The sequence below is a fragment of the Macaca thibetana genome, chromosome 16 (genome assembly GCF_024542745.1).
Source record: "Macaca thibetana thibetana isolate TM-01 chromosome 16, ASM2454274v1, whole genome shotgun sequence".
Lineage (NCBI taxonomy): Eukaryota > Metazoa > Chordata > Mammalia > Primates > Cercopithecidae > Macaca > Macaca thibetana.
In genome coordinates this window covers 50543452-50568428 of record NC_065593.1, presented here as the reverse complement: position 1 = coordinate 50568428, position 24977 = coordinate 50543452, and the positions used below count along the sequence as shown (strand labels likewise).

The window sequence follows — 24977 nt, the reverse complement described above, 5'->3', positions numbered from 1 at the left end:
TTACCATTCAATCTCACTGGTTGTTATTGGTCTGTTCAGGCTAGCTAATTCTTCCCAATTTAAGTTAGGAGGGTTGTATTTTCCCAGGAATTCATCCATCTCTTCTAGGTTTTCTAGTTTGTGTGTGCAAAGGTGTTCATAGCAGCCTTGAATAATCTTTTGTATTTCAGTGGTGTCAGTTGTAATAGCTCCCGTTTCAATTCTTAGTGAGTTTATTTAGATTTTTTATCCTCTTTTCTTGCTTAATCTTGCTAATGTACCATCATTCAAAGTTGACCAAAGTATTTTTTTTTTAAATTTCTGTCAGTATGAACCTGTGAGTTCCAGTTCATATCCCCATTGGTGCTCAAATAACAAACTTCAAGTTGGTCTCTGGCTACTTTTGATGTGAATCTAGTAGATTTGTTTGTTTTGTATATAATAAGATATTCCAGGTTCATTTGTGTATTTCCTTACCCACACTTATATTCAGCCATTTCTCCAAGGAACCCCCGTTCCCTTGTAGTGAACATGGCATTTGGGACCAAAGACTGAAATGTAAAAATGATGAGTATTACTAAATTGATTATTTTCTCTCAACTTTTTCAGTGTCCCCAACCAGAAAATATTACTTAAAAAATAAAGTATATCAGCGTTTCTACTGATAATTACAGGATTTTACTTAACCTCATATCTTTTCCCCAAATCTCTCTTCTTCCTTGCCAAAAATAATAGTTCCTTGGTGTAATTACTCATTTTCTTTATTACATAATGCTTGCACAACAATCTTGGAATAATATTGCCAATACTAATAACAACAGTATAGTTATTGCAAACAAACTTAACAGGTTTTTGAAAAAAACATTTTGGCCTTGGGATAGTTAATTTCTCTGAAGTTATGCCAGGACATACAGTTAGATTCCATTGTTGCTGTGGTGGTTTTAGTGATTTTGAGAGATTTTTTAAATTTAATATTTTTATAAATATGTGAAATATTTACATGGGTGCAAAGTCAAAGCTACAGTAAAAGATACATTCAAAAATAATCTAGTGTCTGTTTCTATCTTCTCTGTTCTATTCCCTCCATCCTCTATGGGTCAACTTTTAAAAAACAAATAGAGGCCGTGTGTGGTGGCTCGTGCCTGTAATCCCAACACTTTGCGAGGCTGAGGTAGGTGGATCACAAAGTCAGGTGTTCAAGACCAGGCTGGCCAAGATGGTGAAACCCCATCTCTATTAAAAATACAAAAATTAACCAAGCGTGGTAGTGGGCGCCTGTAATCCAGTTACACAGGAGGCTGAGGTGGAGAATTGCTTGAACACGGGAGGTGGAGGTTGCAGTGAGCCGAGATCACACCACTGCACTCCAGCCTGGGTGACAAAGTGAGACTCCGTCTCAAACAACAACAACAACAACAAAACAAAATATGGTTGATTCTTCCATTATTTTTTTCTTTGTTTTTCAGCTACATTAAGTTACAATTGACATATACTTAAAATGCACAGTTTGATGTTTTGACAGAAGTCCCTCTTTCCTGTTTTCTCGTCTCCTCTCTCTCTATTCTTCTGTCATTTTTTAAAGTGTAAGCAAATATGCTTTCAATATTTATATCCTGGATTTTTAAAACATATTGTTGTAGAACAATTGTACACATTTTTCTCCACTGCTTTATTGTCTCTTAACAATATCTACTGGCAATTAATTTATAGCAGCCTATAGAGACACTCCTTATTCCTTTTGACAGCTGCATAGTACTCCACCATGGGAAGGCATCACAGTTTATTCACCAGTACCCTATTGAAGGACACCCGGGTTGTATCCAGTATTGTTGTAGGTTTTAGTTGTTTTCCCAAATAGAACTGTTATGAATCATCTTGTGCAACATCTTTCATATATTTACCTGAGTATCTTTGAGATATTTTATGGAATTGGGATAGCTGAGTCAAAGAATAAGTCTGCTAGTTATTGCCAAACCTTCACAAGAAAAATGCGAGCATGCCTATTTTCACATCATCTCACTTCCAGAGAATGCTGTCAGATTTTGCATTTTTGACAATCTAACAGGTGAGAAGTGTCATACCATATTATCTCATTTCTCTTATAATGCATGAGATTGAGTATATTTATATGGTGGTGAAATATTTGCATTTTATTTTCCCATTAGGCTGTTGGTCTGTTTTCTATCTATTTTCAGAAGTCTTTTTTCCTTCTTCTTCTTCTGTCATCCACACTGGAGGGCAGTGGTGCAATTTTGGCTCACTGCAACCTCCACCTCCTGGACCCAAGCAATCTTCCCACCTCAGCTTCCTGAGTAGCTGGGACCACAGATGCATGCCACCTCGCCAATTTTTTTTCTTCTTTTTTTTTTTTTTTTTTTTTTTTTTTTGTAGAGATGGGGTTTGACCAAGTTAACCAAGTTGGTCTCAAACTCTTAAACTCAAGTAATCCGCCCACCTTGGCATCCCAGAGTGCTGGGATTACAGGTGTGAGCCACCGTGTCCGGTCTCAGAAGTCTTTTATATATTATTAACCCTTTTTCTGTGATATATATTGTGAGTCTGTTTTTATTATTTACTCATTTGTGTTTTTACCTTGTTTATGATGGTTTCTTATCATGCATCTTTTTTTTTTAAATTTTACTTTAAGTTCTGGAATACATGTGCAGAATGTGCAGGTTTGTTACATAGTTATACATGTGCCATGATGGTATGCCGCACCTATCAATCCGTCATCTAGGTTTTAAGCCCTGCATGCATTAGGTATTTGTCCTAATGCTCTCCCTACCTTTGTCCCCCACCCCCTGACAGGTTCCGGTGTGTGATGTTCCCTTCCCTGTGTCCATGTGCTCTCATTGTTCAACTCCCACTTAGGAGTGAGAACATACCATGCGTCTTTTTAATTATAAATAATTGTTTTTAAATACCAGCAGGGATTTAATTGCAAAATGTGCATGTGCAAAATGTTCCTTGAACACTCTAGGAGAGACGCACTTTCCCTATTATAGACCGTGTGACTTCAATCTATCTGGGCCTCAAGTACCTTGGAGGTAAAGAATTCAGAAAAAGTGTGTCTACATCATAGAATCCTTGTGAAGTATAAGCAAGATAACAATTATAGAGGACTCAGAAAATTCCTGACACGTAGTAAGCACTCAACAAATTAGAACTATTAGTATTGTTTCATCTTTCACTGGGAGTGCACAGATTAAATACGTAATTGTTATTTTGTTCACTAATCACACAATTCTCTAAATCGTTGCTAAACCCTTTCCTATACATGTTTCTTATTTGTCTTGTTTAAGCATCTGTAGGACAGAAATTAAAGCTTGATTTCATTTCTCCGTGTATCAGGCAAAATATCTCCAACATACATTGTGAGAGAAAACAGCTTTTGAGTACGAGAAAATATACTTTCAATAACACTTCAGTTAAACATATTCATTGGGTATCTTGACTTACCAACAAAATAGAACAGAAATGTTCCCTATGATCCACATCTTTGAAGAACATGCCAATAATAATTTATAAAGGGACCCATCATGCTGACGTGTTTTTACTTTTAAAAGCAATGAATCATTGCAGTATATCTGTTTCAAGCTGAATAGATTCAATAACATGAAACAGACAGGAATCTCAGTGGGATCTTTTCCATCTCACTGACTAGTCACAAAATTCAAAGGAATCACAGTGTTCCTCATTATACAAAAGTTACCTCCCATCACCCCATAAATCTTTCATCCCATTTTCCTGCCCACATTCTATGTGATTTATTTTTAACCTCTTTGAGAGCAGAGGAGATTTAGTCATCATAAAATCTATTCTCAACTTATTATCCAGGAGTCAAATAAATAAAGAATTAACACTTATGGAATCCAATCAAACAATGTCATGTAATGGGTCTACACATCAGAAGACACATCAGATGAAGGAAGGAGAATGAGAGCTGATTCACTTGGCTTAACCAAATTGGATAGCTCAGAATACAACAGGAAAAGGAAATGGTGCCTTTTCTATTTATAGAAATATTTACCAGATAAGCACAACTATCTAATTTACTGAAAAAGAGCTGATTCTCTATTAGTAATGTGCAAACCACAAGATTATTCACATGGTCATAGTAGCTCTCAGCAGGGTATAAAAAGCAAAAGAGAGAGCAAGGAGAGATCAAACTCAGAAAACTCACTCTCCTAGAAACCCACCGAGAACCTCCACCCTCTGACACCATGGTCAGCTCCTGTTGTGGTTCCGTCTGCTCTGACCAGGGCTGTGGACTGGAGACCTGCTGCCGCCCCAGCTGCTGCCAGACCACCTGCTGCAGGACCACCTGCTGCCGCCCCAGCTGCTGCGTGTCCAGCTGCTGCAGACCCCAGTGCTGCCAGTCTGTGTGCTGCCAGCCCACCTGCTGCCGCCCCAGCTGCTGCATCTCCAGCTGCTGCCGCCCCAGCTGCTGTGTGTCCAGCTGCTGCAGGCCCCAGTGCTGCCAGTCTGTGTGCTGCCAGCCCACCTGCTGCAGGACCACTTGCTGCCGCCCCAGCTGCTGTGTGTCCAGCTGCTGCAGACCCCAGTGCTGCCAGTCTGTGTGCTGCCAGCCCACCTGCTGTCGCCCCAGCTGCTGCATCTCCAGCTGCTGCCGCCCCAGCTGCTGTGAATCCAGCTGCTGCCGCCCCTGCTGCTGCCTGCGTCCAGTCTGTGGCCGAGTCTCCTGCCACACCACTTGCTATCGCCCAACCTGTGTCATCTCCACCTGCCCCCGCCCCTTGTGTTGTGCCTCCTCTTGCTGCTAAAGCTCTGCCATGAACACACCAGTTCCTTATTACCTCCTTTCCTACAGATGAGGGCTCTCTTTTCAAACATGTGTCCCATAAGCAAGCCTCATCCTTAGAAATTCTGTATTTTCATTCTACCTTTTGTCCAGACTCCCTGCCTTCCAAATGAATTCATTGACAATCTCCTAATAAATTGACAAATTGCCCTCCAACATCCCCCTACCTCTTTGACTTCAGGACATTTATTCATCGTGCCTAAGGAATTTGAAGACTGCCTCCATCATTTGTAGGGCCACAGATCTTAATGCCTCCGACCTTGAAGTCCAGTGAAGTCTCTCTCTTAAAGTCTTTCGCAAACCTTTTTGCACCTTGTTATTTCCATATACCAAAATAAACCTCTATTTTATTGGCATCGAAAACTGAATATGGCTGTTATTCTCTTTTTAAAAAGGGGTTTATATTTGGGTTCTGGGTGATTACATTTAACTACTCCTGTAGGGCAGACAGCACAGATTAGTCAAACTTCCAACAGAGGTCAACTGACATCGATCACTGCCTAGTTTTTTTCTAGAAAAGTCTTTTCAGGTTTAGTCAAATCAGTTAGTCATTTTGTAGTCTTTAGACAAAAAGAGTGAAGCTGAAGTCATGAAATATCCATGAATGTAACAACAGGGGAAACGTTCTGGAAAGATTGAACACAATTCATTCTCTTTTAAAAAACAATTTCAACTTTTATTTTAGAATCAAAGAGTACATATTCATATTTGTTACATGTTGTGTGATGCTGAGGTTTGGGGTACAAATGATTCTGTCACCAGGTAGTGAGCAATGGGTCATTTTTAGCCCTTTCTTTCTCCCTCTCTCCCCTCTTTTGGAGTCCCCAATTGTTCTCATCTTTGTGTCCATGTGTACCCAATGTTTAGCTTCCATTTGTAAGTGAGAACATGCAATATTGGTTTTCTGTTCCTGGAATAATTTGCTTAAGATAAGTCCTCCAGCCACCTCCATGTTGCTGCAAAGGACATAATTTCATTCTTTTTTATGGCTGTGTAGTATTCCATGGTGTGAAGATGTCACATGTTCTTTATCCAATGCACTATTGATGGGCACCTAGACTGATTCCATGTCTTTACTATTGTGAAGAGAGCTGTGATCTTTTAAAAGACTGTCTTTCAATTTCTTCTTCTTCTCCTTCTCCTTCTTCTTCTTCTTTTTGCCAGTAAAAGCAGCTAATAGGTGATTTAGCATAGTCCATGTATTTTTTACTGAGTCATGTGCAATGAAACCTCAACACAAACACAGTGGATGTGCTTCATTCTGACTGGCAGAGTTTCAGTGGGGAGTTCATGCTGCCATGTAGAGGGGACCACCTTCAGGGCCAGGCAGGTGATGGAAATGAAGGAAGCACACCTGGTGAAAACTCATAGGTATGCTGGAGACTGATTTTTGTTTCTTTTCGTCCAAAGTCATGCCCAGTTTTTAGGATGGAACTATAAAGACTCGCATTTCTCCCCAACTAGGGGTGCCTTTAGTGGGTCATCTCATCTCCAGAACTCCCTGTAGGTTCGTCTGAGACTTCCACTGAGATTGCCCTGCGGTTTCATTTATCTTAGTGTCAACACTGATCTTTCTCTCCATTTCCTTTCCCTTCCCTTCCCTTCCCTTCGCATCCGTTCCTTTCCCTTTCCTTCCCTTCCCTTTCCCTTTCCTTTCCCCTACCCTTTCCCTTTCCCTCCCTTTCCCCTTGCCTCCCCTCCCCTCCCCTCCCCTCTCCTCTCCTCCCTTTCCCTCCCCTTCCCTCCCCTCCTCTCCCCAGTGTTAATCCCAAGAACATGCTTCAATAAACCTCCTGCATGTTGCTCTCCATCTCAGTGTCTGCTTCCTGGGGAACGCAGCCTGTCCCCCAGAACAATGTGAAATTCATGATAGCTAATTTGAGAGCTCAGATGACTGACTGAAATGTACTTTTAATATTTTAGTTCATGAAAGAAATAAGAATGTAAACAAAAGAGCAGAAAATATACTTAACAGAATCTGTAGAAAAAATTATGAATTTTTATAAATCATATTTATTATTTTCTAAGGATTTTTGTATCATTTACACACAAATATATGCTCTTTAAACATTTAGACGATACGAAAGAATGTGACCAAAAGTAAGTTTCCCATCATGGTCTTTGCTGGTTCCATTCAATACCTAATGTTACAAATTGAGATACAACCTCATTAAATGCATGTGTAACACATGTATGTATTTATTTGAAAACCTGGCTTTGGTTGCACCTCACTTGTTCTGACATTTATTCAAACATTATTTTATATCTTTCAGGAAATGTTAACACTTTCCTTCATATAGGCTTGGCAGATTTATTTACATAATTTTCTATTTACTCTTGAGAATTGTGAGCACATTTTTCTTTTTTTTTATTATACTTTAAGTTCTAGGGTACATGTGCACAACGTGCAGGTTGGTTACATATGTATACATGTGCCATGTTGGTGTGCTGCACCCATTAACTCGTCATTTACGTTAGGTATTTCTCCAAATACTATCCCTCCCCCACATCCACACTCCACAATAGGCCCCAGTGTGTGATTTCTCTCCATTAAATTTTAGAAAGAATTATTGCTAGTGTATAAAAAGTCTACAAGTTAGTATAAGTTTGTATTTTATCTGATCTCATGATTAATACTAATACCCAGCTGACTCTCCAGGATTTTGTAGGTGTGCAATCATGGTGGCCAAGTGCCTCCAGCTTCAGGCCTTTCCCCGGTGTTTGTCCCCAGCTGCCCACAGTGGGGGCCCTACCATTAACACAAACATTCTTGGGATTTTCTATCTTTCCTGTCTTACTTTCACCATTTCCTCACTTGTGCTTCCTGGGATCATCCCCCAGATAAATTATGTGCACTCAAGTCTTTTTCTCAAGGTTGGCATTGGGTAGAATTTAAGCTAAGACAACAGATGATCAGCAAATATTTTTGGCTGGCTGATATCAAACTGGAAATAATAGTTATTTCAATTAATAAGAGTAAAACGAGGAAGTCAGGAGGTAAAGGAGAATCAGTCCTACCATTTGGTGTTTACCACCTTCCTGTCTTTTTACTGTGTGAATATAGGCATGCATGTTAAACACTGTAGTCCTGGTTATCTATAAACAAGTCTCATTCTACAAATTGACTGTTAACTTCCACAACTTTCCACATAGGTTGTTTATCAGGTGACATGTTACCTACCACATAAATGAGTTTAGTCTTCCTGAAATGAAACTATGATCTCTTTGTTTGGAATGCTTTCCTCTCTTTTATCCAGAAGTCAAAAGATATGTACATTTTTAAAGGACCTTATATGACTCTATGTCATCAAAAAGCCTTCATTCACTCAACAAATATTTACCACCAGTGTTCTCTGTGCTGAGTATCATAGTAATAAGAATAAATGCCATAGCCCATGGCTTCAGGGTATTTGCATTGCACATGGTGGAATGACAGGAGTAAATGACTATGATACAGTAGAATGTATCAAATTATGAGCACAAGGCAGGAAATAGTGATACATGAATGGGTTAGCTTATCAAGAAAGATATTATTGAGGAGGAAATATTTTAACTGGGTCTTGACACATGAGTAGGAGTGTGCAGAGTGGATAAAAAAGATGAAACGTTCCAAAGATAAAACAGTTTCTGCAAGCTTAGCAAATTTTATTCTTTACCGCTGTCTTGGCTACACTAAGACATACTAGGCTTTCTCTTTAATCTTGGACAAGTTTTCTGTTTGTTTGCTTTAACTTTTTAATGCTTCTTTTGACTATCCCCCTAAAAGACTAATAAGAATATAAACTAGTTCATAAGGTCGTATTCAAGCGCGAAAATGAAACAGATATAAGATATTTGATACAATGCCTCCTACGTAATCAATACTTCACAAGTAATATACATACCCTGAGGGTGTATGGAACTTATCCACATACTATACATTTTTTATTTTAGTTATTTAATGAAAATAATTGTAATTCTTCTCATTTCTGCTGAACTCTGTTTCCTATCTAAGTGTCTTATGCAAGTACCTGCAAGAAAAAGGTGAGGGTTTGTCTGTTCTACACCCAGAGTACCCAGTAGAACATCTTGGATGCATGTTATTGAAGCCTTAATAATTCTAAATATTCTTTATATATAACAAATGCTTTTGTAAATGAAAAACCCATCATGCAATTTTGATGATCAAAGATTAATCAGGCTGGGCACGGTGGCTCACGCCTGCAATCCCAACACTTTGGGAGGCCAAGGCGGGCGGATCACAAGGTCAAAAGATCCAGACCATCTTGGCCAACATGGTGAAATCCTGTCTCTACTAAGAGTACAAAAGTCAGCTGGGTGTGGTGGCGCACACCTGTAGTCCCAGTTACTAGGAAGGCTGAGGCAGAAGAATCGCTTGAACCCAGGAGGTGGAGGTTGCAGTGAGCCAAAATCATGCCACTATACTCCAGAGTGAGACTCTGTCAAAAACAAACAAACAAACAAACAAAAAAAAAAACAAAAAGAAAAGGTAAATAAAAACTTCCTACTCTTAATGCCTATACTGTAAGACATACAGCAAAATGTGTTTTTACCCTTTAAAGGCAGTGAGTCATGGGTAAGTACTTTCGCTGGAGGCTGTGGAATAAGATCTGACAAAGAATTTAGAACTTGTTGGAATCTGACCATCTACCCCACCATCCAAGATGCACACACGGGATCAGAGTCATCTTCATTACAGATGGGACTTCCTTCCCCAGATGAGTCCTACCTTCTAATCCCTTTCCAACATTTCACCTGACCAGGACATTCTTGGACAACACAAGATACATTCACATTATAAAAATCGTCCCCCATGATTTGCAGACAGCAATCGACAGGTAGGAGGGAGAGTCACAATTAAAAACAAAATGTCAGAAAGTCCTGTGACCAGTAAAAGATGTTTTGTAAAAGACACAGCATAGACCAGGGACAAAGGTGACCCCTCACTAAGGAAGAAATATGACGAGCATTTCCAAAGAAAACGCAGGAGCACAGCAGGAAAAGGAAATGGGTTATTTTCTCAGTTTTGGAGTATTTAACTAGACACACACAATTATGTAATTACATGATGAATTTTTCCAGCAGGTAAATAATAACAAGGAAATAATGACGTGGTGGCAATGGGCCTTCAGGAGGGTATAAAGGGGATATGGACCCAGGAGACTTCCAAACACAAGAACTTCACTCTCCTGGAAACCCAAGTAGATCCTTCACCCTCTGACACCATGGTCAACTCCTGTTGTGGCTCTGTGTGCTCTGACCAGGGCTGTGGCCAAGACCTCTGCCAGGAGTCCTGCTGCAGACCCAGCTGCTGTCAGACCACCTGCTGCAGGACCACCTGCTGCCGCCCCAGCTGCTGTGTGTCCAGCTGCTGCAGGCCCCAGTGCTGCCAGTCTGTGTGCTGCCAGCCCACCTGCTGCCGCCCCAGCTGCTGTCAGACCACCTGCTGCAGGACCACCTGCTGCCGCCCCAGCTGCTGTGTGTCCAGCTGCTGCAGGCCCCAGTGCTGCCAGTCTGTGTGCTGCCAGCCCACCTGCTGCCGCCCCAGCTGCTGTCAGACCACCTGCTGCAGGACCACCTGCTGCCGCCCCAGCTGCTGTGTGTCCAGCTGCTGCAGGCCCCAGTGCTGCCAGTCTGTGTGCTGCCAGCCCACCTGCTGCCGCCCCAGCTGCTGCATCTCCAGCTGCTGCCGCCCCTCTTGCTGTGAATCCAGCTGCTGCCGCCCCTGCTGCTGCCTGCGTCCAGTCTGTGGCCGAGTCTCCTGCCACACCACTTGCTATCGCCCAACCTGTGTCATCTCCACCTGCCCCCGCCCCTTGTGCTGCGCCTCCTCTTGCTGCTGAGCCCCTTGCCCTGGCTCACTTCCCCCTTCACCGCTGGCCCACAGATGTAGACCCTTCTTCTGTGTGGCTATGAGGACACATGGAGTGGGGTTGATGTCATTCAGCAGGGTTGTTTCCAATGAGCCCATCACCATCCCGCTGACTCTGTGAGAACATTCTGGTTCATTGTAAACTCCCTCCCTTGCTTTCTTTTTCTTCCAGTCATGGCACCAAATGTGAATTAATTTGTAATTCACTAGCTAAGAAATTATTCCAATCCTCTAAATTCCTCATTTTTTAAATCATTTTGAGCCGATAGAGTATCCTTCCCAATGAGGTAGACATTATCTCCCTATCAAACATATTATTTGTCTGTCAGCCATTCAGTCATTCTTTCCTCTTGCAAAGGTAGGAGGCTCCGCCTCCCATGCTCTCCTGCTTTCTCCCTGCTCTCTCTTTGCCTTTCTGTTTGATCACGTTTGCCAGCATTTTTCTATTTTATTAGTTCTTTATTGTGTTCACAAAATATATTTTATTAAACTTTTCATGTAGAAATCTTTTATTATTGTTTTTTGTATTTTTTGTGATTACTTTCACTGAGTTTTCTGATTCATGGGGGTGAGGTGGGAATGCAGTAGAAGGGGATTCTCAAAGCATGATTCCAAAGTAAGACTTCAGGTGTGAACTCATAGTGCCAAACTGCTCCAATGTCACAGATCAACTAAAATAAAATAGAAGCTTTTCACTGTTTCAATTTGATAAATGGAATGCTTTCGGATAGGTAAAGCCCCCAGTATTGCTGTTTATAAGTTCATCCACGATTTTAGAACTTAGGATATCACAGTAACCTGGTATCTGTCTGAAAGACAGAGTGGGCTTCTCAGTGGGAGAGACAGCATCTAGTGCTGTAAGAGGAATTCCTTTCATGAGAGCTATACATATATAATCATAAAATACTGGTGAGGTCAAGTATGCAAAAGCAGACCTGCGGTTGGCACATGTGCTCAGTATCCACATGGTCTAACACCGATCGCATGGATGATTAGCATATAAAATCTCCACCTAGGGGTGTTTTTCTTGTTGTGGCTGTTTTTACTGTTAAAATGAGGCAAAGGTTACTATAAGCTGAACCTCGAGCCTAGCTGTGCATGCAGGACCCCAGAGAAGTCCCTGCCCACCCTCCCACACACCCCACCCCAGGAAGGAACTTGTAGTTAAGAGTTTCTTGGGCTTTTGGTGCAAATTGGCTGGAGATTGGGGAAGCTACATCAGGCTTTTGCTCTCTTTCCAGGCTGTACTAGGTATCAGGGACTTGTAACCCTCTGGTGGTCTGCTGGTATTCTGCAGGGCTCCTTATCTTGCAAAAGAGTTAGGTGCTGATGCACAAAGGTGCAAGTGAAAAGAGCCTGCTGTGAAAGGTGCCTGCTGGGCTTCAAACAAAGGACAAGTCGGTATGGCCTTGTGAACCCCGAAAATCTGAGACAGGTCTCAGTTAATTTAGAAAGTTTATTTTGCCAAGGTTGGGGATGTACACCTGTGACACAGCCTCAGGAGGTTCTGAAGACATGTGCCCAACTGAGACAGTGAAAAAGATCCGACCTAACTGACTCCATCTTGCTTCTATCCTCCAAGCTGTTCTTGTTCAATCAGGGGCACAGGATGAACAAACTTTGAGAGGAACATAGTTCATAGTTTACCTTTGAAACAAAGAGTATAACAGTTCATTCCCAAAACAAATCTTTTTTTTTTTTTTTTTTTTTTGAGACGGAGTCTCGCTCTGTCGCCCAGGCTGGAGTGCAGTGGCGCGATCTCGGCTCACTGCAAGCTCCGCCTCCCGGGTTCACGCCATTCTCCTGCCTCAGCCTCCCGAGTAGCTAGGACTACAGGCGCCCACAACCGCGCCCGGCTAATTTTTTGTATTTTTAGTAGAGACGGGGTTTCACCGTGGTCTCGATCTCCTGACCTTGTGATCCGCCCGCTTCGGCCTCCCAAAGTGCTAGGATTACAGGCGTGAGCCACCGCGCCCGGCCCCAAAACAAATCTTACTGCCTGTGGACTAGACCACCAAAAGCCACAAGATTAGAAGTTACGGTAATCTGACTAAATTCAAGATGTGGCTATTTTTTTAAACAGATATCAATGTCTTATTTATTAAAGATTACACAATCAAAGATCATTCTATTATAGTTTTGTAACCCCATGCCAAATTTTGACACCTTATAGTATTTGACAGGGATAAGCATGAAATGGCTTGATTAATAAATGCAAACAAAAATGCATGCTGGAAATTCTTAAGACACCTCTATTATTACTGTACCAATAATTTTAAAGCTAACTTATTTATTAAAGATTTTACTTACGTTACATAAACTTAGAAAGCATTCTACTAATCTTTTCTTTGTTCCTGATAAAGTACTTGATTCAAGTGCTTTTTTAAGCCAATTAATTAGAGCTCTTTTATATATTTTCAGTAGTGAGACATTGTGTACACAACATATAAATATATAGACGTAGTAGGCATGTTGATAGAAGTACCTCTTATAGATTCTTAAGGTGCTTTCTTCCCCTATCTTAGACTTTCAAATTCTCAATAACCTGTTTTACTCCCCTAGGGAGTTGTCAGCTAAGTAGCCTTAAGTTTGCATATTAAAGGAAACAACTCAGGGAAAAATGAAATAGCTAAATTTATATCATAAGGTACAGAGAGAAAAAAGTCTGGTGGTGCTAGAGGGAAATTAAAATGGATTTAATTGCCAATTAAACATAAAATTATAAAAATTATAAAGACCCTTTCAATACACACACACACACACACACACACACACAAATCCTATAGCTTCTACTTCAGAACTTTAGCCATGAGATAAATACAAATTCACCAGCTTGCAAACAAAAAACCTGTTGTATCCAAACAGTGGTTTTTATCTTAATAGAAAAATAAGTGCATATTTAATGAAGGCAGAAAAGAAATAGAGAAAAAAGAGAACTTAGGAACTCTGTAGTTTGCAGGTCGACTATAAGGCCCTTCCTTCCTCCCTCCCTCCCTCCCTCCCTTCCTTCCTTCCTTTCTTTTTCTTTCTTTCTTTCTCTTCTAAAGAAAAAAACGGGATACATGTGCAGCAGAACATGCAGGTTACGTAGGTATATGTGTGCCATGGTGGTTTGCTGCACCTATTGACCCATCCTCTAAGTTCCGTCCCCTCATTCTCCACCCCTCAACAACCCCTGATGTGTGTTGCTCCTCTCTCTGTGTCCATGTGTTCTCAATGTTCAACTCCCATTTATGAGTGAGAACATGTGGTATTTGGTTTTCTGTTTCTGTGTTAGTTTGCTGAGGATGATGGCTTCCAGTTTAATCCATGGCCCTGCAAAGGACATGATCTCTTTCCGTTTTATGGCTACATCATATTCCATGCTGTATGTGCACCACATTTTCTTTATCTAGTCTATAGTTGATGGGCATTTGGATTGTTTCCATGTCTTTGCTATTGTAAATAGTGCTGCAATAAACATACGAGTGCATGTGTCTTTATAGTAGAATGACTTATATTCCTTTGGGTATATACCAAGTAATGGGATTGCTGGGTCAAATGGTATTTCTGGTTCTAGATCCTTGAGGAATCACCATACTGTCTTCCACAATGGTTGAACTGATTTACATGGGCTCCTTTTTCTTAAGATAAATGTGCACAAAGACCTGATTACTTCCATTTTACATAAACTATGAAAAGACCAGGTTCCATAAAACCTATGGAGTGCTCGAACGGGGGTCATTCTCCTTGTTTTCTCCTCATTCTTAGATTATTTGTTTCCCAGTTTTCTTCTTAAAAAGAGGAACTGAGCTGAGGCCTAGAGGTTTTCTGTGGTGGATCAATATGTGCTGCTTGTGGGCAGGACTCCACACTGGGTCACCACTGAAAATAACAGTTCAGTTCCTCATGCAAATACAGACAAGCTGAATAGAGCTTAATTTGGGGAGAAAAAGCAACAGAGAAGACACTTTAGAATGCATCTCTGAACTAGAATTAGGATCCTTAAATAGCAACTTCCTAGAAGGAAAACAAAACAACAGCCAAGACCACTTTTTGTAAACTGCACTCAGCCACCCCTTAACTTTGTGGCTCTCATCTACTATTACACACAGCAAGGTCAAAGCCAAAGAGGTCAGGTCATGCAATACAGGAAAGCAGAGGTTTAGACGTAAGAAGAATCTACCCATGACTCTTGAAACTCCACAAAGAAAACAAAACACCCCAAAAGGGGTGAGTGGCAACTTTGTTCTGAATTCTTTAAGGGGGTTCAAGTCATTAGAAGACTTCTCTAGATTTGTTGGTACTGCAGATGGCAAAGAGGAAAAGAGGTATAGGGTGGAAGAAAAGTAAATAAAAGAACATTTGTTTTTTAAGACAGGAAGCAAACACAGAAACCAAGTGCATGTTTTTTTGGTTCTTTTTGTTTGTTTTCTTCTTTCGCAGCTGCAAGGAATTTTGGCCAAATTAGAGAGGCTTTGTTACCCATAATTTTGAATTCTCACTTGGATTTGACCAAGTCAGGTAGACTTGGTTAAGTCTGATGGGAGAAAGACCAAAACAACCAACAAAAAATCCAGCAATAGGATCACCAAGCACTCTAATGATAAGGAGAAATTAAGACCAGCAGGTTGTTAAACTTTAGCCAAGACAAAGCCCCAGTTCAGCTACTTACCTAGGGATGGGTCTCAGGCTGAAGACTGCTTTCTACCACCGTAGAAGCAGGAAAAGCACTAAAACTGGTCTTCCCTGCTGGGAGTGAGCTCAAACGCTACATGCCTTTCATCATCATGGAAGCAGGAAATCTTGCCTTCTTTGTAAAGGAAGTAAAAGTAAATCTTGCCTTCCTTATAAAGGAAGTAAAAGCTAATCTTGCCTTCCTTGTACAGGATGGCAAGTAAGCAAATAAAACTCCAAAAACAAAAATAGGTGGGGGAGTTGTACAGCAAAATAAACTTTAGATCTTCACCAAATTTTGGGAGATCAGGGATTCTTTGCGGTGGGTGCTCCCAGACCTCAGCAAATTGTCCTATTGGTTTGAATCATAAAGTTAGCTCATGCTATTACCAGGCACCAACAGGATATTTATCAAAGGTCAGGGGCATATCCACTCAGAATCCCTTCATGATTACCAAATGTGAACCCTGAAAAACTGGGACAGGTCTCAGTTAATTTAGAAAGTTTATTTTGCCGAGGTTGAGGACGCTCCAGTGATACTGCCTCAGGAAGTCCTGACAACATGTGTGTAAGGTGGTCAGTTCACAGTTTCGTTTTATACATTTTAGGGAGACATGAGACATCAATCAACATATGTAAGATGAACATGGATTTGGTCCAGAAAAGGCGGGACAACTCAAAGCAAAGGCAGGACAACTTGAAGCTGGAAGTGGGCTTCTAGATCTAGGAATCCAACTTACAAGGGATGTAAAGGACCTCTTCAAGGAGAACTACAAACCACTGCTCAATGAAATAAAAGAAGACACAAACAAATGGAAGAACTTTCCATGCTCATGGATAGGAAGAATCAATAATGTGAAAATGGCCATACTGCCCAAAGTAATTTATAGATTCAATGCCATCCCCATCATGCTACCAATGACTTTATTCACAGAATTGGAAAACACTACTTTAAAGTTCATATGGAACCAAAAAAGAGCCCACATTGCCAAGTCAATCCTAAGCCAAAAGAACAAAGCTGGAAGCATCACACTACCTGACCTCAAACTATACTACAAGGCTGTTTTGAACAGCATGGTACTGGTACCAAAACAGAGATATAAACCAATGGAACAGAACAGAGCCCTCAGAAATAATACCACACATCTACAACCATCTGACCTTTGACAAAGCTGACAAAAACAAGAAATGGGGAGAGGATTCCCTTTTTAATAAATGGTGCTGGGAAAACTTGCTAGCTATATGCAGAAAGCTGAAACTGGATCCCTTCCTTACACCTTATACAAAAATTAATTCAAGATGGATTAAAGACTTAAACGTTAGACCTAAAACCATAAAAATCCTAGAAGAAAACCTAGGCAATACCATTCAGGACATAGGCATGGGCAAGGACTTCATGTCTAAAACACCAAAAGCAATGTCAACAAAAGCCAAAATTGATAAATGGGATCTAATTAAACTGAAGAGTTTCTGCACAGCAAAATAAACTACCATCAGAGTGAACAGGCAACCTACAGAATGGGAAAAAAAGTTTGCAATCTACTCATCTGACAAGGAGCTAATATCCGGAATCTACAAAGAACTCAAACAAATTTACAAGAAAAAAATAAACAACCCCATCAAAAAGTAGGCAAAGTATATGAACAGAGACTTCTCAAACGAAGACATTTATGCAGCCAACAGACACATGAAAAAATGCTCATCATCACTGGCCATCAGAGAAATGCAAATCAAAACCACAATGAGATACCATCTCACAACAGTTAGAATGGCGATCATTAAAATGTCAGGAAGCAACAGGTGCTGGAGAGGGTGTAGAGAAATAGGAACACTTTTACACTATTGGTGGGAATGTAAACTAGTTCAACCATCGTGGAAGACACTGTAGCAATTCCTCAAGGATCTAGAACTAGAAATACCACTTGACCCAGCCATCCCATTACTGGGTACATACCCAAAGGATTATAAACCATGCTGCTATAAAGACACATGCACACGTATGTTTATTGCAGCACTATTCACAATGGCAAAGACTTGGAACCAACCCAAATGTCCATCAATGATAGACTGGATTAAGAAAACGTGGCACATATACACCATGGAATACTATGCAGCCATAAAAAAGGATGAGTTCATGTCCTTTGTAGGGACATGGATGATGCTGGAAACCATCATTCTCAGGAAACTATCACAAGGACAAAAAAACCAAACACTGCATGTTCTCACTCATAGGTGGGAATTGAACAATGAGAACACTTGGACACAGGAAGGGTATCATCACACACCGGGGCCTGTTGTGGGGGAGGGGGAGGGGGCAGGGATAGCATTAGGAGATATACCTAATATAAATGACGAGTTAATGTGTGCAGCACACCAATATGGCACATGTATACATATGTAACAAACCTGCACGTCATGCACATATACCCTGGAACTTAAAGTATAATAACAAAAAAAAAAGAGACAAATACTTGCATTCTTTTGAGTTTCTGGTTAGTCTTTCCCAAGGAGGCAATCAGATATGCATTTATCTCAGTGAGCAGAGGGGTGACTTTAAGTAGAGTGAGAGGCAGGTGTGCCCGAAATAGTTCCCAGCTTGCCTTTTCCCTTTAGCTTAGTGATTTGGGGGACCCGATATTTATTTTCCTTTCACAGCTTCCTAACCTTATTTATCCTGCCTCATGTTTAAAAAGGCATCATAACTCTGTGATTAACATCTGGGCAACATTTTCTTAAGGCCTCAGAAAAAATGTGAAGCTATCAATGACATCTGAACAAATCATCTTAAATTTGATTGGCTCAATAGCTTATAGGGTCACTTCAGAGCTGATAATAGTCAAATAAAAGTAAAAACATCAAGAGCAGGTTCTCCTACTACAATGCCAAGTTATAATCACTTACGATATTACTTCAGATTCAAATGAAGGCACCACTCTTGGGAATTCTAATTAGGATATGCACCCCAGCTGCGACCTGCTCAAAGCTATGAACTAATTCCAATAAAATGATTCTTAAAAACAAAAGTGAGTCTTGAAATTTTCAGCCTTGCTGGGTTTATATATGTTAAAATGTTAAGTGTGGAGATGTTTAAATTATAACATAAACCTGTAGAGACCACAGTCAGAATAGATATCATTTCATGCTATCCAGATGAAATACAGCTCAATATGCTTTTTTTTCTCAGCAGAACTCACTGGGAAATAAAGTCCACTTTTTAATAATAAATTCCAAAATGTTGTTTATTGAGTGAAATGAATTGAGTACATTAAATTCTTTATAGAAGATTTCCCTTCTTTCATTGGTGTCTACTTTTCAGAAATTTGGTTTTATCTTTTTTTGTCAAAATAGGGACAATAGTATGACAATTAGATATAACGTGTTAAAGATAAAATGTGTTTCAAGAGCTAAGGCATGAATTAAATCTGTCTTAATTTAGGATATTAAAACACCTGTATACACCCACAAACACACACATACACATATACACACAGCACTTTTATTCCAATACCTTAAATTATGTATATTTTATATAGCATGTATCTTCAAAGTGATTTCAACATGGGTTGCTCTTCCTGTATCTTTGTGTAAAATATAATTGCTAGGGAATCAGTAAAATAATTATGAAAGCAATAGAGAATGACACCAATGAATTCTTACATGCAGAAAAGTTTATTAGAAAGCAGAGATGCTACAAAGCATAAGAAATTCACACTAGGAGAAACACAGAATATAACTGGGCCCCTGGGTCTGAGGGTGCAACATCAGTGACAAAACTGATCCTGCAGATAATGTCTACCTCACTGAGAAGGAGAATCTCTACCTCAAAGTGATAAAGAAAATAAGGAAATGAGAGGATTGGAATAATTTCTTAGCTAGTGAATTACAAATTAATTCACATTTGGTGCCATGACTGGAAGAAAAAGAAAGCAAGGGAGGGAGTTTACAATGAACCAGAATGTTCTCACAGAGTCAGCGGGATGGTGATGGGCTCATTGGAAACAACCCTGCTGAATGACATCAACCCCACTCCATGTGTCCTCATAGCCACACAGAAGAAGGGTCTACATCTGTGGGCCAGCGGTGAAGGGGGAAGTGAGCCAGGGCAGGGGGCTCAGCAGCAAGAGGAGGCGCAGCACAAGGGGCGGGGGCAGGTGGAGATGACACAGGTTGGGCGATAGCAAGTGGTGTGGCAGGAGACTCGGCCACAGACTGGACGCAGGCAGCAGCAGGGGCGGCAGCAGCTGGATTCACAGCAAGAGGGGCGGCAGCAGCTGGGGCGGCAGCAGGTGGGCTGGCAGCATACAGACTGGCAGCACTGGGGCCTGCAGCAGCTGGACACACAGCAGCTGGGGCGGCAGCAGGTGGTCCTGCAGCAGGTGGTCTGACAGCAGCTGGGGCGGCAGCAGGTGGGCTGGCAGCACACAGACTGGCAGCACTGGGGCCTGCAGCAGCTGGACACACAGCAGCTGGGGCGGCAGCAGGTGGTCCTGCAGCAGGTGGTCTGACAGCAGCTGGGGCGGCAGCAGGTGGGCTGGCAGCACACAGACTGGCAACACTGGGGCCTGCAGCAGCTGGACACACAGCAGCTGGGGCGGCAGCAGGTGGTCCTGCAGCAGGTGGTCTGACAGCAGCTGGGGCGGCAGCAGCTGGGCTGACAGCACACAGACTGGCAGCACTGGGGCCTGCAGCAGCTGGACACACAGCAGCTGGGGCGACAGCACGTGGTCCTGCAGCAGGTGGTCTGACAGCAGTTTGGGCTGCAGCAGGTCTCCTGGCAGAGGTCTTGGCCGCAGCCCTGGTCAGAGCACACGGAGCCACAATAGGAGTTGACCATGGTGTCAGAACGGGGAGGATCTGGGTGGGTTTCCAAGAGATTGAAGTTCTTGTGTTTGGAAGTCTTCTGGGTCCATAGCCTCCTTTATACCCTGCTGAAGGCCCATTGCCACCACGTCATTATTTCCTTGTTATTATTTACCTCGTGGAAAACTTAATCATGTAATTACATCATTGTGTGTTTCTAGTTAAATACTCCAAAACTAACCCATTTAAATATTCAAAAAATAACCCATTTCCTTTTCCTGCTGTGCTCCTGTGTTTCTATTGGAAACACTTGTCATATTTCTTCCCTAGTGGGGGTCACCTTTGTCCCTGGTCTATGCAGTGTCTTTTACAAACCGCTGGACACATGACTCTGACACTTTATTTCTAAATGTGATTCTCCCTCCTACCTGTAGATAGCTCTCTACAAATCATGGGGGACACTTTTTATAATGTGAATGTATCTTTTGTTGTCAAAGAATGTCCTGGTCAGATGAGATGTCGGAAAGGAGTTAGAAGGAAGGACTCATTCGGGAGAAGGATGTCCCACCTGTAATGAAGATGACTCTGATTCCGTGTATGCTTCTTGAACGGTTGAGGAGATGGTCAGATCCCAAGGAAGTTATAAACTCTGTGTCAGATCTTATTCCACCACTTCAAGTGAAAGTACTTAGCCATGACTCATTGCCTTTAAGGAGTAAAAACACATTTTTGTATATGTCTTACAGTATAGGCATTAGGAGTAGGAAGTTTTATCTTTGATCATCAAAATTGCATGATGAATTTTTATTTGACAAAAGCATTTGTTATATGTAGACAATGTTTATAATTATTAAGCCTTCAATAATGTGCATCCAAGACATTCTGTTGGGTACTCTGGGTATAGAACGGATAAACCCTCATCTTTTTCCTGCGGGTACTTGTATAAGACACATGTATAAGAAACAGAATTTGGCAAAAATGAAAGGAATCACAATTATGTTCATTAAACAACTACAATAAAAATGTATAGTATGTGGATAAGTTCCATACACCCTCAAGGTATGTATATTACTTGTGAAGTTTTGACTATGTACCAGACATTGTGCTAAACATCTTATATTTATTTCATTTTCACTCCTTAATACAACCTTATAAAGTAGTGTACATTCTTATTACTCTTTTAGCAGAGTACGCAAAAGAAGCATTAAAAAGCTAAAACAAACAAACAAACAAACAAAAAACGTGTCGAAGATTAAAGAGAAAGTAAGCCTAATATGTCTTAGGGTAGCCAAGAAAGAGGTAAAGAATAAAATTTGCCAAACTTGCTGAAACTGTTTCATCTTCTTGGAATGTTTCATTTTTTTTTGTTCATTCTGCAAACTCCTACTCATGTGTCAAAACCAGTTAAAATATTTCCTCCTCAATAATTTTTTCCTGATAAGCTACACCATACATTTATCATTATTTCCTCCCTTGTGCTCATAATTTGATACATTCTACTGTATCATAGTCATTTACTTCTGTCATTCCCCATATGCAATGCAAATACCCTGAAGGCATGGCCTATCACATTTCTTTTTGTTACCATGATACTCAGCACAGAGAACACTGGTGGTAAATGTTTATTGAGTGAATGAAGGCTTTTTGATGACATAGAGGCATGTAAGGTCCTTTAGAAATGGATATATCTTTTGACTTCTGGATAAAAGAGAGAAAACATTCCAAACAAGGAGATCAGAGTTTAATTTTAGGAAAACTAATTTCTATGGTAAGTAACATGTCCCCTGATAAACAGTATATGTGGAAAGTTGTGGAAGTTGGGATTCCATTCATAGAATAAGACTTAGTTATAGATAACCAGGAATACTGTGTCATCACATTGTGGAAGGGAAAAGAGAGGGTGAGACAGAGAAAGAGGGAGTCAAAATCATCCTTTTATAAGGAACCCACTCTTGTGATAACAACATGAATCCACTCATGAGGGTGGTGTCACCATGACCCAAACATCTCCTGTTGGGCGCCGCCTCCCAGCACCGCCACATTGAGGATCAAGTGTCCAACACGTGAACTTTGAGGGACACATTCAAACCACTGCATTCCACCCTTGGCCCCCAAATCCATGTCCTTCTCATACACAGAATGTGTTCATTTTATTCCAATAGTTCCAAAGTCTTAACTTGTTCCAGAACCAACTTAAAAGTCAAAATGTAAATCTAAGAGTGTCATCTAAATCTGATATGAGTGAGACACGACACAGGACTTATCCTGACGCAAATTCTCCTCCACATGTGAACCTATTAAAGAAGTTATCTAGTTCCAAAATCCAATACTGGGAGAGGCATAGTATAGACAGGCCCATTCCAAAAGGGAGCAACAGGAAAGAAAAAAGGGTAACTGGCCCCAAGCGAGTCCAACAGGGAAGACAGCATTAAATCTTAAAACTGGAGAATAACCTTTGACTCCCGGCACATGCCTACCATGGGGCTGGGCTGCCTGGGGGCCTTGGTGTTAGGCCCCAAAGCCCCTCAGATAGCTCTGCCCCGTGGCTTTGCTGGGCTCAGCCCATGCAGCAGCAATCTGATTGGAGTCTCTGCCTGCAGGCTCTCTCAGGCTGATAGTTCTGCAGTTCTAGGGTCTCAGTGGCTGCTCTGACCCCCCGTTTTCCTGAGCATGGCCCTAGGAGGACCTCTCTGCTGTGGCTACACCCCTGTGGCAGGCTGTCGGAAACATCCTTTCAAACCTAGGTGGACCGCCATGGCCCCACAGCTCCTGCACTCTGTGTATCTACAGTCAGTACTACATGAACACCACCAAGGCTCACAGTTTGTGCCCTTTGCAGTGGCAGCGCAAGTCTCGTCTAAGCCCACTTGAACCACAACTGGAGCAGCAAAGGGGCACTGTGCTAGAATGTGGGGAGTACCAAGCTCTTTCTGACCTCAAGGTTCTCTTATCTGGAGCCTGTGATGAGAGGGACAGCTTCAAAGATCTCTGAAATGGCTTCAGAGCCATTCTCCCATTGATGTGATGAACAGCACCTAGCTTCCTTCTATTCATATCAATCCTTGTATCAAAGCATCACTTGGCCACATCCTTGCATGCCTTTTCATTCTTTATATGGCCAGGCTGCACATTTTCTACATCTTTATGTTCTGTCTCCCTTTTAATTATGAATTCCACCTTAAATCATTTGTTTCCTCTCGCATTTTACTATATGAAGTTCAAAGATGCTATGCAGCTCCTTCAACATTTTTCTTAGAAATTTCTTCCCCCAATATACTGCTTCATCTTTCTTAAACTCTGCCCTCTGTTCAGGCCCTTGGACATGAACATAATTCAATTAAGTCCTTTGCCACTTTGTAAACGGATGGTCTTTCCTCCAGCTTCCAATTATTGTTCCTCATTTCCATCTGAGATCTCATCAGAATAGCCTCTACTGTCCATATTTCTCTCAGCATTCTGGTCATGACCACCTAAATAATCTATAAGAAGATTCAGACTTCCCCTACAGCTATTCTTTTCTCCTGAGCCTTGACCAGAATCACCCTTAATGCTCTGTTCCTGGCATTACAGTAGTCCTTCCCTATCTGTGGATTTACTTTCCACAGTTTCAGTTACTTGCGGTCAACCATGGTCCTAATATATTTAATGGAAGATTCCAGAAATAAACAATTTGTAAGTTTTAAATTGCATGCCATCCTGAGTTGTAAGATGAAATATCACCAATCCTACTCTGTCTTGCATGGGACAAATGTCATCCCTGTGTCCACACTGTATACATGACCCACCCTTTAATCCCCAAATAATTATCTCAGTTACCAGACTGACTGTTGCAGTATTGCAGGATATGTAGTGCTTGTGTTCAAATAACCCTCATTTTGCTTAATAATGGCTCCAAAGTGCAGGCTAGGCTAATTTGGTTGGCTTGGACTTTAGAAAATAATGTCACTTAATACTATTCAGCCATAAAAAAAAATAAAATCATGTATTTTGTAGCAACATGGATGGAACTGGAGATCATCATCTTAAATGAAACAAGTCAGACACAGAAGGACACATATCGCATATTCTCACACATGGGGGCTACATGATGTGTGCACATGTACATAGAGAATAGAATGACAGACCATGGACACTCAGAGAGCTTAGAGAGTAAAAGTGGGGTTGACAATGAGAAATTACTTATGTTATGATGTGTTACTCATAACATGAGTTACGTTACTCATGTGATGATGGCCTAAAAGCCCTGACTTGCTAATTATGCAATCTACGCATGTAACAAAGTCACACTTGTACCTCAAAACTTAAAAAATAAAATAACATACTGATGTCAGTTAGCTTGTTCCCAATACATTTAAACATAATTATGCATCACAGCTAAAGAATGCTTCTAAGTGATGAGGTTCAAGGCTCAAGTACAGAATAATGTGATTCACTTGCAATCAGCACAAAGTGCATTCATGCTAGGTTAAATATATCTTCTATAATTACATTCACCTTCCCAATTTGCCCATGAATTTTTTGGAAGATGCCAATTTTCCCTGGATACAAGCCAGGGAAAATTAGCCTGCACATGTCCCAAATTAATAAGATTTTGTTGTATGATGACCAATTACAGCAAGAAATTTAAGAAGTATAGGAGATATTCAGGACATTGTCCTAATTCTTTTCTGACTATGATGTAACCTGATCATCAGAATTTCAGGTAATATGTCAGTCAAGTAATGAATTACTGTCCCAACACACAATACTCCCAGGAATGCATAATGCCAAGAGAAGAGAAGGGAAGAGAAGAGAAGAGAAGAGAAGAGAAGAGAAGGGAAGGGAAGAGAAGAGAAGAGAAGAGAAGAG

General features: G+C 41.1%; 4 protein-coding genes and 1 long non-coding RNA gene across 15 annotated transcripts in view; 3 read left to right on the top strand and 2 right to left on the bottom strand.

Moving 5' to 3' along the window:
* Positions 1-24977, bottom strand: part of LOC126938621 (eukaryotic translation initiation factor 1) — a 1120764-nt gene that overhangs the window by 513277 nt on the left and 582510 nt on the right. The window lies entirely within an intron of this gene.
* The window catches only part of LOC126938649 (uncharacterized), a 165991-nt gene that overhangs the window by 10795 nt on the left and 130219 nt on the right, over positions 1-24977 (top strand). The window lies entirely within an intron of this gene.
* On the top strand, positions 4203-6589 carry LOC126938561 (keratin-associated protein 4-6-like). Of its 3 annotated transcripts, none has more exons than XM_050762902.1 (3): positions 4203-4394; positions 4470-4759; positions 6379-6589. In XM_050762902.1, the coding sequence occupies exons 1-3, from the start codon at positions 4203-4205 to the stop codon at positions 6587-6589; spliced, it is 693 nt and encodes a 230-aa protein (XP_050618859.1). The 3 variants fall into 3 exon arrangements, with proteins under 3 accessions (XP_050618859.1, XP_050618861.1, XP_050618860.1); XM_050762904.1 differs by lacking the exon at positions 6379-6589 and having other exon boundaries at positions 4470-4623; positions 4678-5027; XM_050762903.1 differs by lacking the exon at positions 6379-6589 and having other exon boundaries at positions 4203-4453; positions 4514-5027.
* LOC126938565 (keratin-associated protein 4-12-like) lies at positions 9969-11178 on the top strand. 3 transcript variants are annotated; one of them, XM_050762916.1, is made up of 2 exons: positions 9969-10208; positions 10254-11178. In XM_050762916.1, exons 1-2 carry the CDS (start codon positions 10027-10029, stop codon positions 10642-10644), a joined length of 573 nt encoding a protein of 190 aa, XP_050618873.1. In that variant the 5' UTR covers positions 9969-10026; the 3' UTR covers positions 10645-11178. The 3 variants fall into 3 exon arrangements, with proteins under 3 accessions (XP_050618873.1, XP_050618874.1, XP_050618875.1); XM_050762917.1 differs by having other exon boundaries at positions 10027-10184; positions 10230-11178; XM_050762918.1 differs by having other exon boundaries at positions 10027-10304; positions 10395-10644.
* LOC126938552 (keratin-associated protein 4-12-like) lies at positions 19441-20163 on the bottom strand. Of its 7 annotated transcripts, none has more exons than XM_050762882.1 (2): positions 19646-20163; positions 19441-19570 (listed from the first exon to the last, which is right to left on the bottom strand). In XM_050762882.1, exons 1-2 carry the CDS (start codon positions 20161-20163, stop codon positions 19441-19443), a joined length of 648 nt encoding a protein of 215 aa, XP_050618839.1. The 7 variants fall into 7 exon arrangements, with proteins under 7 accessions (XP_050618839.1, XP_050618841.1, XP_050618842.1 ...); XM_050762884.1 differs by having other exon boundaries at positions 19441-19607; positions 19710-20163; XM_050762885.1 differs by having other exon boundaries at positions 19441-19604; positions 19710-20163.

Excerpts from the sequence above, each read along its gene's own strand:
- LOC126938561 (XM_050762902.1), top strand. The coding sequence starts at position 4,203 with ATGGTCAGCTCCTGTTGTGGTTCCGTCTGCTCTGACCAGGGCTGTGGA. Across the intron at positions 4,395-4,469 it reads CCACCTGCTGCCGCCCCAGC|TGCTGCCAGCCCACCTGCTG; the intron begins TGCTGCATCTCC and ends TGCCAGTCTGTG. Across the intron at positions 4,760-6,378 it reads TGTTGTGCCTCCTCTTGCTG|TCCATTTCCTTTCCCTTCCC; the intron begins CTAAAGCTCTGC and ends CTGATCTTTCTC.
- LOC126938552 (XM_050762881.1), bottom strand. The coding sequence starts at position 20,163 with ATGGTCAACTCCTATTGTGGCTCCGTGTGCTCTGACCAGGGCTGCGGC. Across the intron at positions 19,961-20,005 it reads TCCAGCTGCTGCAGGCCCCA|CTGCTGTCAGACCACCTGCT; the intron begins GTGCTGCCAGTC and ends CTGCCGCCCCAG.
- LOC126938565 (XM_050762916.1), top strand. The coding sequence starts at position 10,027 with ATGGTCAACTCCTGTTGTGGCTCTGTGTGCTCTGACCAGGGCTGTGGC. Across the intron at positions 10,209-10,253 it reads TGCCAGTCTGTGTGCTGCCA|GACCACCTGCTGCCGCCCCA; the intron begins GCCCACCTGCTG and ends CACCTGCTGCAG.